The 13,343-nt window shown below is 42.5% G+C and overlaps 3 protein-coding genes across 6 annotated transcripts in view; all 3 read left to right on the forward strand.

The window, feature by feature from the left end:
• TSPAN3 (tetraspanin 3) overlaps positions 1-13,343 on the forward strand; it is a 939,276-nt gene that overhangs the window by 276,856 nt on the left and 649,077 nt on the right. The gene's annotated exons all lie outside the window — the stretch shown is intronic.
• The window catches only part of SCAPER (S-phase cyclin A associated protein in the ER), a 220,411-nt gene that overhangs the window by 168,339 nt on the left and 38,729 nt on the right, over positions 1-13,343 (forward strand). For 3 of the 4 annotated variants that reach the window (XM_083698190.1, XM_083698191.1, XM_083698193.1), the window contains 3 exons: positions 1,990-2,219; positions 8,043-8,198; positions 12,787-13,027. In XM_083698190.1, the coding sequence (XP_083554316.1) occupies positions 1,990-2,219; positions 8,043-8,198; positions 12,787-13,027 (627 nt within the window). The remainder of the gene's footprint in view (positions 1-1,989; positions 2,220-8,042; positions 8,199-12,786; positions 13,028-13,343) is intronic. The other variant, XM_083698192.1, reaches the window with a different exon arrangement.
• The window catches only part of ETFA (electron transfer flavoprotein subunit alpha), a 284,709-nt gene that overhangs the window by 133,528 nt on the left and 137,838 nt on the right, over positions 1-13,343 (forward strand). The gene's annotated exons all lie outside the window — the stretch shown is intronic.

Consider the following 13,343-nt stretch of genomic DNA (forward strand, 5'->3'; position numbering starts at 1 on the left):
ATCAGCAGCATTCAGATCTCATTTCAAAGCATTATCCAAAAAACACCTGCTGAAATAAAACCATCCTTGCTGCTGCCAAAAGGCACACAGCAGCCTCTCTTGGCCAGCCAGTTCAGATTTTGGATGCCTGGATTGAAAGGGCCCTGATCTGTTATATCTGCCTGCCATACATCTGTGGTGTTTTAATCATGCAGATAGATGTGAAAGGACCTCATGGCTGCTGATGTCACGAAGGCACAGAAGTGAGTGCTCATGTGCTAGAAGAGCAGCATAATTTACCTTTTCCGTATTGGCAGCTTTTTGTAACCACTGTGACTTTTGGGTTTCCTACCTGTAAATGCAGGTACTCAGCTGTGTCGTTCGCAGCCCTTTCCCCCCTCACACACACACACAACACTGCCTGGCTGCATTTTTAAAAGGCTCCAAATTGATCACAGATCATCCAGTGTTGTGTGTAGTTTGAGCCAGACATGTTTAGGGAAAAGAATGGAATACCTTAAGTTGTACAGTGGTACCTTGGTTCTCAAACTTAATCCGTTTGGGAAGTCTGTTCCAAAACCAAAGCGTTCCAAAATCAAGGTGTGCTTTCCCATAGAAAGTCATGCAAAATGGATTCATCTGTTCCAGACTTTTAAAAACAACCCTTAAAACAGCCATTTGACATGAATTTTACTATCTAACGAGACCACTGATCCATAAAATGAAAGCAATAATCAAAGTACTGTACTATAAAATAAATAAAAACAGTATTGTAGATGATAAAAATTAAAATAAAAAAAAATTCTTACCTACACTGATGATAGTATTTGGATGCGGGGCTTTTATCCATTTCCGCAGTCACACAGTCAATAAATCAACCAGTAGCTGAACTGGGTTCCACACAGTGACACAAAAAAAGCCTCAAAAACAAAAACGCAAAATAAATAGCAAAAACAAAAGCACCAAACCTAATCCATTCCGGAAGTCGGTTTGACTTCCGAAATGTTCGAAAACCAAGACGCAGCTTCTGATTGGTGTAGGCGCCCCGTTAACAATAGCCGACAGCTGCATCGGACGTTCAGCTTCCGAAAAACATTTGCAAACCGGAACACTTACTTCCAGGTTTTCGGTATTTGGGAACCAGGGCATTTGAGTACCAAGGCGTTTGAGAACCAAGGTACCACTGTACAGAGAATGCTTGCTGTGCTAATGACTTCCAAATTGTAGCATCTTACTTGCTAATTAAATAGGCACACGTGTTTTAAATACAATCCATCTACTTAGGTAGAGGATCAAAATCACCAGGCGTGAATTACTCCAGGCTGTGTAAATTACTGATGCAACACAATATTCTTTCTTCAGCTGAACTTGAATAAGTAGCTGAAGACTTCTCACTTCCTAGCTTGGCTCGTTACCAGGAACAGACTATTACAATGGATTTTAAGTACCAACTCAAGGCACAGAGCTGATGAATAATAAAAAAAAATGTGCATGTTCTTCATTGCCAAGTGTTACCATATTCCCATGGAGAGAGATACAGCACTCAACTGTGGGGCAACTGTACTTTTTGATTCCACTATTGTACAATAAAAGTGTAAATACCTTTTTTTAAGTGAAATCACTTTGGAGTTATCATTAATTTCTGAGTTTAGAAAGCAGCCTTATTTGTTTTGGTATTCATTCCAAAGTTCCCTGGAGCCAGCCTTTTTCTTCCTAGAATGATACCCAGCTCTGGACAGTGTTGACAGTCTGCCACTTAAGACACATCTCCTTCTGTTTATCTTCATCCTTATTATTACTAATGCACGCCTTAAAGACTCTGGGGTGACTCGGTGAAGGGCATCACCTCACCAGCTGGAGGGCATCCAGAGGCAGGCGACAGGGTGGTGACGGCTCTGGGAATGAAGTCCTGTGAGGAACTGTTGAAATAATTGAAACAAATAATTTGGAAAATGGAGCAGGGTTGTTTTGTTTTTTAATAATTTATTTTGTTTTGATATATGTGTGCAGGTTTACATTCCAGATGACCATAATGCTACCTTAGGAAGAACTGCCAACAAGCAAGTGTTTGAAGGTGTAACCACTGGAGTTCTAAGAATCATAGCTGTGGTGTTCGGGTGCCTGATCTCCAGTGTATCGTATGGGAACAAAGAGATTTGTGTGCCAAAATTAATTCAGGAACCAAAGAACAAGGCCACACAAGCTGAAGCCTTTAACAGCAGGATGCAAGATCTCATTAGGTGAGAAAACAACTGGATGTCTTTAACCTCTTCATAGGGGAAAATGAAAGATCAAGTCCTCTCCATCAACCTGGCTGGAGTGAACTGCCATTTGGCCCCTCCTCTTCCAGATTAGTCTCCGCCCACAGTTTCCCCACTTCATCCATGGGAGAGGTGACGGCCGCAGGGCTGAGCTGTAAGCAGCAGTCCTTTGACACCTCCCCTCCTGCAGTGGCCATGGTGCCTGAGCAGGTTTGTTGTCCTGTTCCTTCCCTTCCTCTTCTCTCTTTCGTATCATTTAATGGTGAACCATCTTGGCTGATATAGTAAATAAATAAATATTGAAGCCATCTATTTGTTTATCAAATGTATATCCTTCCTTCCCTATATGGCCTTAGATCCCAAAGATGCATAACAAAATCATCTATTAAAGCCCAACATTACAAACACAATATAAACAAGATACATGTTAGCAAAATACATGTTAAACAAAATCAGTATAGCATTATGGGCCAATAATGTCATCCATCTTCAAAGGCCTGAATAAGGATGTGCATACTTGGCCACTGACTAAAGTTCATAATGTTGATGCTAGGTACATCTCAAAGGAGATCATTCCAGAAACATGAGGATCCGTGCCAGTATTCTTGCGGTGGTGATTTTTATTGTGCTGATTTTTGTTGTGCAGCCTGTAAGCTCTAATTTGATGGTACTTTTTTTGTGAACCCATGTGAAATTATGCCGATTCAGGAGGATCCATTCTAATTCTGCTGGATCCAAATTTTACACAAACCTTTTTTCAAAATTCCAAATATCTCCAGTTGGCAGCCCCTAAAGACATGACATATTCGGCATGAGGCTAAAAGGGAAGGGAAATCAGTTGTCTGGTGCCTGGGTTGGGTGATGTGGGGAGCACCCTGCACATCATCTTTTGTCTGTTTCCTCTCTGAATAGGATTCTGGGGGAGTGCTCCCAACCCCACCCAAATATTTGTCTTTCTTTTGTCTTTGTCATCTGTCTTCCACCTTCTCTGGAAGATGCGGTAAAGGATACATTTAATTTTTCAAGGAGGTCTCCCTCTTCTCTTAATCAATTACCTTTTGCCATGTCTTCAACCCCCCTCTGCCCCTTGCACTGACCCTGCCCTTCCTTGTGCTCTGACCTCTGTCGCTAGATGCACTTGAAAGGCCTTTCTCAATACATTAATTTCTAGATGGCAGGAACTGCACTTGAATGCACAGCTCTTTATCTTTCTGTATTTTATCTACATCCTTTCCTATGTGCTGAACCATTTTTATTTAAATTGGCATTTTTGCCACCTCCTGCTCTTTTTCCAGATAGATGCAGGGATATTCCTTCTTTATCTTGGTGCATGTGGAGTCCTTTCCTAACGCAGATTTCCTTAAGCAGTAGTCACTGTTGCTTATGAAATTTCCCCTTCATATCCTCTATTAAAATATCTGTGAAGTCTTTGAGAAGATTATAATTCATACCTCATATTAAACCTGAATCCTTATTTCTCCCACCTGCCTTTGCACGAATCTTTACATGATGAATAACTGTTCAGTTATTACAAGGAGTCTCTTTGAAGTCTGTTTGCAGGTATGGTTTGGATTCAAATTGTGCCAGCAAATAGACTCACGGCAGACCTCTGTGAAGGTGCACTGTCGATGGAAGCATGCCTTCAAAGGGGTTCGCTGACAGTGCAGATCAACAGGTTGCCCTGCTAGCAAGCCCTCTCAGCTGCACCAGAGAGTTCCTGGTGGCCAGCTCCCTAGTGCAGCTGATCCTAGCAGGGCTTGCTATCCATGTCAGTTAGTTGATCAGCCCTGGCAGCAAGCCCCGCTGGCCAAGAAGCAATTGGAAGCTCACTTTAATTATTATAAAACCATTAGCTGTAGTTCAGTATGATGTCTGATGATAAGCCATTTTTCATGGTATTGGCCAGTAAATCAAGGATTCAGACATTGTAGTTTGAAGTGGGTTTGCAAACCATGGTTTGTGCTAACCATGATTTAGCATGATGTCTGAAGTGACAATCCATGGTTATGGCCTTTACTGTGGTGCCAGAATACACTGTACCTCTTGAGATGGAAGTGCCAAGCAGGTGAAAAGCCAAAAGAAGCAAGCAGCTGTAAAACAAGACTTGGAGAAAGGTCTGAACTGGGTAGAGAAATAAAATGAACAATTAGGCAAAGAAACCAGGAATCATAGCCCTTAGTTTTTTGTTTGTGTGTGTGTGTGTTTTGGGGGGGATTTACTGAAGATTTTCTTGTTTTACAGAAGTATGTGTAATGTCTCTCGTATTTTTTCCGTGTAACATTTTTACAAATCAGTTTCATTTGTTGAGACATGGGGGGGGAAGGGGGAGATGGGGAGGGTCGGGTGGCGATGTTTCTAATTTGCTTAATGTATGTAGGGTTTGGTGTCAGAGTTACTCGTCCTTGTTCTCTGTTGTTCACTTCTGTTCCTTTGGTGGTGAGAGAGGTTGGGGTTGGCCCAGGGTGTAGTTGTTCATTTGTGATTGGCTGTGGTGATCTTTGTTTTCGTGTGTGAGTGGGGTGGGTGGGTGTTTTGGATAAGTTAGCCATATTAGTTTGTATGCTGTTGGTGGATTATTGTCGTTGTCTTTTTGGGCTGTGTTTGTGATAAAGGGGAGCCATACCGGGGTAAAGGCGTCTTCTTCTGTTTGTCCCCATGTCAGTTTCAGTTTATTGGTTAATTTTTCTAGTAGGGCTGTTTCCCATACTATTTGGTACCATTGGTCCATGCTTACTCCTGACAGGTCTCTCCAGTGTCTGTTTATGGTGTTTCTGGCTGCTGAAAGTAGGTGAGTTATGAGTTCTTTGTGGTGTAAGTGAGCATTGTTGTCTTAGAAGATGTTTAGTAGGGCCGGTTCTGGGGTGATGTCTAATACTTGCTTAGTTATTTTACATATTTCTCGTATGGCTGTTGTCCAGAATAGTTGGATTTTGGGACACTCCCACCACATGTGGAGGTATGTGCCTGTGGAGGCGCACCCTCTCCAGCATTTTGGTGAGGTTCCTGAGCGTATTAGCACTAGTTTTCTTGGTGTTAGGTACCACCTGTAGGTGAGTTTCAGAGTGAGTTCTTTTCTTTTTGTTGATATGGATTTAAAGGGGGGGGGTTAGACCACATTCTGGTCCATTGAGTGGGGTTAATCTCATAGCCTATGTCATTCTCCCATTTTTTTTATTGCGTCTAGGGGGTTTGTGGGATTTTGGAGTAGTATTTTGTATATTGTGGATACCATCCCTTTACAGTTTCCCTTTGTTGCTAGGAGGAGGTTTTTGAAGGTCGTCAGGGGCCTATTTGCTGCTGATTTTACTGTTGGGTTGTTTAAGAGGGCATGTAATTGGTGATGTGTTAACCAGGGCATTTGGGTGTCTTCTAGTTTGTCTTGTATTTCTTCTGTTGACAAAGCTTTGTTATTTTTAAGTCTATTAAGTCTATTATTTTTAAGTCTATTAAGTGAAATAAGCCTTTGGTTCGCCAGGTTTTTATCTGGAGGTTTTGTGCTGCATGGTGGAATAATGGGTGGTACGTCAGGGGGATTAGTGGGGATGAGGTTGGGGATAGTTTGCCTATTTCTGTTTTCTATGCTTTGAACATGGTCTGTGTGTACCTGTTAAGTGTTGTGAGAATTTTCTTTAGTTTGTTTGGGAGGAGAGGGTACGCTGTGGTGCAGGTATTTTCAATTGTGTCCCTCTCTAGGTGCACCCATTGTTTTGTCTCATCTTCAAGTATATATGGGATTATATGGCGTATTTGGTTGGCAATGTAATATGCTTCTATGTTGGGGATTCCCCATCATCCTTCTAAGGTGGGGAGGTGCAGGTATTCGGGGCTGATTCTTGGTTTTTTATGTGAGAAGATAAAAGAGTGTAGTTTTCTCTGCCATCTGTGGAGTTGGGTTGGGGGAATCCAGATTGGGAGGGTTTGGAATAGGTAGGTTAGTTTTGGGAGGGTGATCACTTTGATCATGGCTATTTTGTCAAATCATAGCCCTTATGATACACAGCTAGATCATGTATTATTACTTACTTACTTACTTATTAATACATTTTAAAACCACACTTTAAAGTACTGTGTTACCCATTGTTCCACATTATTTGTTACATTTTTAACTCTTCCCTTTCTCAAGGTTTCTAACCATCTCTTAAATAGAAAACACTAAAATGTTATATTGAATTTTAAATTACCCCATTAAAATTATGAGGGTGACTTTCCTCATTTAGGATTAGGGCACTGAAAGGCATTCAGCTTTTATATGTCACTGACAACGTGAAGATTTCCATTTTAGAAAGTGGTTCTCTTTTACAGATTTATTAAATTAGATTCCATGATACATCCACACCTAGCAAGACTTGTCACAAGAAACATATGCAGAGCACTGTCGAAATCCTGCTGCCCCAGCCTGAGATAATCTCTGAGTAGTGTGACTTGGTCACTCAAGCACATTGGGGGCCTTTGATGTTGCCAGCTGTTTCCACATGTTTCTGAAGGCCAAATTGATTCTAAGCTGGCACTTCCTCCCAGTTTACTCTTGACTTTCGCTCCTCTTACATCTTTATTGCAAGGTCATTTGCATCTACCTGATTTCTCCACAGTCCTTTCCTGCAAAAAGACTTCACCTCTTGGATCCCACATTGGTTCTGTCTTCTAGTGATCAGAACAATTTAGGGAGGTGTGGCTGCTTCCAGACAACCTGTTTGTTTAGCATTCACTCTGATTTGTTTGCAGGGAGGTTTTTTATTTGTGTGGCAGTTAGACTATGTTGTGCTAAGTGTGAGTTGTCCTACACTTCCCAGTGCCTCTTCCTGTCACTTTCCAGATCACAAACTTTCCAGTCTTTCAGGAAGCAGGTTTGTTGCACAGGTTCTCCCCATCAACTTTACTTCTGCAACCTGAATTTGCCAGCATGTGATTGAAACCAGCCCTTAAATAGTGACAGTCTGGATGCCCCCAAATTTGAATTGTCAGGAAGAGGGACAATACTGCCCAACAGCAGCAAAAAGATAGCAGGAAAAGGTTCAGGAGTCAGTTTTTTGTGAAGGTTATATTCCAACTGATGAGACCATGCCTTAGGGTTGATTTGAAATGTCTGCTTCTATATGTGGGGAAAGGATATTTCCTTGAACAACAAATAAGTTCATCATTTGTTGTCAGCTAAAAAGATAGAGGATGTAGAAACTAGACTTGGGGAAGACTGTGTTGTGGTCATATTGTGTCTTGTGTGTTTTAGATGATTTTTCTCATTCTAAGCTATTGCTTAAATATAAAAGCCATTGTGAATCATTTATTCATATATAAAAACAAAGACATCCATTAATCTTGAAGTAATACATTAGGGTTTACAAGTATAAAACAACATGATAATGGCCAAATATATGTGATCGACACAGAATTATTATTATTATCCCACCCTCATACAAAGCTCAGGACAGCTATTAACATTAATTTAAAAATCAGCATAAAAATCACAATTTACAATAAAATCCAGTTACAGTAACCTATGACAATCAGTGGTATTCAAGACAAAATAAATGTGTTTTAGACAAATTAGACAACTAGGGCCTCTCTCACTATACTCTGAAGGCCAACAAAAATAAGCTGGTCTTAAGATAAATAAATACAGCATGAAGGGCAATCAGATATATACTAAGAGGGAGTTCCATAAATATGGTGCTGCCACCGGGAAGGCACTGCGTTGTATAGTGTTTCCACACTGGGGGGAAATTGCCACACACCTTGGGAATATCACAATTGGGGCACCATGACCTGCTTTAATGCATTTCCACCCCCTTCTCTTTCCTTTGCTAGCTATGTGGTAAATATGGGATTAATTGAAAAGCTGTGTTGCTGTTTCCTCTCCGTCCAAGGCCCAATTGATGAAAACCCCAAAATAGCCACTTTCTTACAGAACGCTACAGCAGTACTGCATGGGATGTGCCAGCTGTGTTTGGCTGTCAATGGCAGGTAAGTGGCTGCTGTTTGTTTGTGTGCCATTATCCTACCCTGGTATTTTTCAATCATTTCAGTATAATTCTCAAATCATTTGTGTTGGAAGGAGCACCATTTATATCTAGGAGACTTAACGTGGTGAAATATTTGAATTTGGATCCATTTCTTTGCCCATCCCCATAGTGCAGTGGTTTTCTCAAGCAATGCACCATGGCACACCTTGAATGATGGTGGGGGCAGTCACGGACAGCACCAGCCCCCGTCCCTCCTTTTAAGAACTAGGTTGCATAGATTATATTAATAGAAGTAGCCACGCATGGCGAAAGCTAGCGCTGCATCACCTGCAAAGCTCGCCTGACAGGAAATGTAATTTCCAAGCCCCCCCCCCCCAGAAATGAAATGAAATGGAGTTGATTTTTATCTATTCATTGGTTTGTAATACGCACCCATCTTATTTACAAAAATGAAGGTCTGATCAAAAAAGAAGGTATATTCCAGTATGTTGTGATGCAGTGCTGAGATCAGTAGCAGAAGCTGGAGTGGAGCCACAAAGACGGGTGATGCTTCTTACGGGAGCAGGCATGGGCTCAAGGGCCCCCACACAGTTGAGAGGGCAGGTCCACCTCACCACAAATGCCACTGCTGACGGAGAGCCCATTTCATGCTGATCCACTTTGGCAATTTCAGGAACCTCAGTTTGCCATTTCTCAACTGTTGGCATTGCCAGAGTTTTCTAATATCTAGCAAATACAACTTTTGCAGTGTTCAGAAGGTTTCCAACAAGCAGTTTTAAAGAGGATTGAATTCTGTCATTCAAAACGTTACAACAAAAGAGTCCAAATTAAGATTCTGCCTATTTGTTCTGTTATTCCCAAGAATTCTAGCCAATATTCTATCAGCTAATTACAATTCCACCAAAGGTGCAAAATATCGGCCTAATCTACTGCACACTTCAAATACTAAAAATGAACAGTTCAAAAGAGTCTATTCATTCAAGTTCCTGTACTATTTTTTAAAAAAACTGATCCTCCTCCTAAACTATAACTTGCTGATAAACCTTGGATGCTCCTGATGAAGCCTGCGCCTCCATTTGTTCATTGGTATATTAATGCTTTGGTTTTTGTTGCTTGGTATGCTAGTAATAATAATAATAATAATAATAATAATAATAATAATAATAATAATATTTTTTATTTATACCCCACCCTCCCCAGCCAAGGCTGGGCTCAGGGCAGCTGAGTAGTAGCCTATGTTCTGTCCCAAGAGTGAGGATGGTGTAATGGGTAGAGTTTTGGACTTGGACCAAGAAGGCGAGGCTTCCAATCCCCACTCTCTCAGGTCACAATAACACAAACCAAAATGCAACTATTCTTTGAAATTCATGCATCTCATAATTTTGCAGTGAGGTTTTTCAACCAAAACGATGCATGCACTAGGGGACAGTGCGGACAAAAATGTGTAATAGCAAAGGAAATTGCTTTTTAAAATGCCTAGATTAGGCAAAACTGTATATATTAGGAGGAATGGACATGAAAATGTCCTTTTCTTAAACCTGTGAGAACCTCTTAAGTAAAAAGTTTTTGGCTTCTTATGAGCCCTGGATGAAGATGTTAAATTCTGTAACAGACACAAGTGTTAAAGGCTGTAGCACTGTTTGGGCCCACTCCAAAGTTCGCTGAAGTTAGTGGGAATTGTTCCAGAGGCATTGCAAGCTTCTCGTGAAGCCTCCCAAGATCTGTGTGCCAGTGTCTATAAAACAGGACATTTCAGAGGCATTTCACTCCAGGAGTTTGGTGGTGCAGAATAAAAAATCCCAACTAATCCCATGCGTACAAAACATCTCCAACTAGTATATCTGCACATCCACCTGCCCTTTAAGAGTGAGCAGTTATTCTTCTTTTGTTCTTACTGTGCTGCATTTTGTAATGAAAGGTCAGCACATGGAATCCTTGCTAGCAGCTCATTAACCTAGAGGTTGAATTGTTAGCTATATGTCCCCAGAATGGGCTAGGATTTTTTGTGGTTTTTTTTTAAAGTAATAATCAAAGTTCAGGTCAAAAAGATCAAAAGAATATGAGCTGCCTTTGTCTTGTGTTTTATTTCAGTAATTAAGATAATGTCTGTTTTGGCTGCTGGGTGACAAATAAAATATATGCAGTTTTTCTTGACAACTGGTTGTTCTGCCTTCGTTTGCCGGCAGACAGCATATTCACCAAATGCTAAGGACTACAGGCAAGAATTAAGTGAGCTTATTTAGAAGAGAAATAGGCAACTGGAAAACCATTATGCCCATGGACTCTTGCTTCCTTTTGGATGTGCTCCTCTGACCCAGAGGAGCATCATATTTATGTAAGCCACACCATCCGAGTTTAGCATTGTGTCATGAAATACTCCCTGGTTCATAAAAAGGGGCCAAAGGCATTTTGAACATATTCAGTGGTCTTTCTGATATTAGCTATCTGTATTAGGAAGATAAGTGGAATAAACAGTTTAACTACTATTAGTAACTTCACTTCTTGAAGTGAGGGAACCGCCAGAAGACCCTCAAAGGAGGACCTCAGTGTCCAGGCTGAACAATGGGGGTGGAGACACTCCTTCAGGTATACTTGGCCAGGGCTGTTTAGGGCTTCAAAGCACCAACACTTTGAATTGTGCTCAGAAGCGTACTGGGAGCCAATGAAGGTCTTTCAGGACTGGTGTTATATGGTCTCGGCGGCCACTCCCACTCACCAGTCTAGCTGCTACATTCTGGATTTGTTGTAGTTTCTGGTTCACCTTCAAAGGTAGCCACACATAGAGCACATTGCAATAGTCCAAGCGGGAGATAACCAGAGCATGCACCACTCTGGTGAGACAGACTTCGGGGAAATAGGGTCTCAGCCTATGTACCAGATGGAGCTGGGAGACAGCTGCCCTGGACACAGAATTGACTTGCGCCTCCATTGACAGCTGTGAGTCCAAAATGACTCCTGGGTCATGCACCTGGTTCTTCAGGGGTACAGTTACCCCATTCAGGACCAAGGAGTCCCACACTCCTGCTTCCCCCGTCCCCCAGAAACAGTACTTCTGTCTTGTTGGGATTCAACCTCAATCTCGTAGCCACCATCCATCCTCCAACCACTTCCAGATACTCACACAGGACGTTCACTGCCTTCACTGGTTCCGATATAAGCGAGAGGTAGAGCTGGGTATCATCTGCATACTGATGAACACCCAGCCCAAACCCCCTGATGATCTCTCTCAGCGGCTTCATATAGATAGATGTTAAAAAGCGTGGGGGAGAGGACTGAGCCCTGAGGCACCCCACAAGTGAGAGCCTAGGGGTCTGAACACTCATCCCCAAACACCACTTTCTGGACACGGCCCAGGAGGAAGGAGCAGAACCACTGCATAACAGTGCATCCAGCTCCCAGTCTCTCTAGACAGTCCAGAAGGGTGTCATGGTCAATGGAATCAAAGGCCGCTGAGAGATCCAGCAGAACTAGGAAACAGATTTCACCCTTGTCCCTAGCCCGCTGGAGATCCTTGACCAGCATGACCAAGGCAGTTTCAGTCCCATGATGAGGCCTGAATCCCGACTGGAAGGGATCGAAATGGTCTGCATCCTCCAGGCACGCCTGGAGTTGTTCAGCAACCACCCGCTCAATCACCTTGCCCAAGAATGGAAAATTTGAGACTGGGCAATAGTTAGCCATATTGGCCGGGTCCAAAGATGGTTTTTTAAGAAGCGTTTTAATAACCACTTCTTTAAGCGGGTCTAGAAAGGCTCCCTCACAGAGGGAAGCATTCATCACCCTGCAGAGTCCAGCCCTGCCCAGCTCGCTTTTACAAGCCGGGATGGACAAGGATCAAGGAGACAGGTGGTCGATTTCACTCTTCCAAGCGGCCTATCCACATCCTCAGAGGCAACAGATTGGAATTAATCCCATGCAACTTGACTAGGTGGGACTGGAATCCATGGGATTTAAGCATGTCAAGTGCTGTCGCTTTCCTCTTACCTCTATCAACTATGCTAATCCACAGCTGCTTCTAGCAAAGATTTCTGTGTGGTCCATGGATTGCCAAGCTGGCTGCATTGAATTTGGTATCTCACCCCCAACAGGTGGTATTCCCAACATGGCACCTATGAAGACCTCATTCCCCTCAACATCTTCCACCTCTCTCACCTTTGAAAGTGAGGCAGGGATGATCTCTTGCCTGGAACGCTAGAGAGATTTGAGAGAGGAGGTGGGAGGAATGTCGTTACTTCCCACTTTGTCTTTTAATTCTTTAGGTTTGCAGAGAGAGATCAGCACCTGAGTAGACTGCACATCCACCAAGTGGACATTGTAGTTCAAATGGTTGAGCTTTTAGCAATGCATAATGGGAAGGGGTGGGGGCTTATCAAAGCCATTCTTGCAATAAAAATGACAGGAAGGCTTGCTAGTATATCCTTGGTTTTGCCTGTCAAACGCTGTAAAATGTCATATTTTTATTTATATATTTCTGTGTTCTTAAAGCCTAGCTTATGAAGGCACTGCAATTTTTTTATAGAAAAGCTTGATATAAATAATCTTAGCTCACGTTGCTGGTTTACAAGAAGATACTTTGTTGCTTTCTTCAGCAGGTCTTGGAGCATATTTGATGGTGCTCATCAGGATCCCACCGGGCTAACAACTGCTCTTGAGACTACAGACCTGGTTGGGGTGTTGCACATGTTATACTGCATTCTTTTTCACGGCACAATTGCAGACCTGAGCACGACTAGCCCGAAAGAGAGCTACGCTGAGAACACTGTTCAAGTGGCTCTCAAGAGTTTACGTTTCTTCAACAGTTTTGCAGTTCTTGATCTACCAGCTTTCCAGGTAATATTCTCCGCCACTCTTCAGTGTATGCACACACTGGGGTGGTTCAGACACCACCACCCATGACATGGCATGGCGTTACATGGATGAAGAGCAAGGAACCTTAAGTAAGCACACTATGTACCTTCAGTCCTACCTAAGATGGCAAATTATGGTTTCTACTTGCCTTGCCATCCAGGATTGGAAACTAGGGTTGGATGGCAGGGGGGAGCACAGGAGCCGAAGGCTCCGGACTGCTCATTGACATAATGCAGCCCACCCCTCACTTGGCATTCAACCTGAACCCCCCACCACCACCACCCAAATGCTTGAGAAC

Source organism: Podarcis gaigeae, assembly GCF_964106915.1.
Source record: "Podarcis gaigeae genome assembly, chromosome: 9".
NCBI lineage: Eukaryota > Metazoa > Chordata > Lepidosauria > Squamata > Lacertidae > Podarcis > Podarcis gaigeae.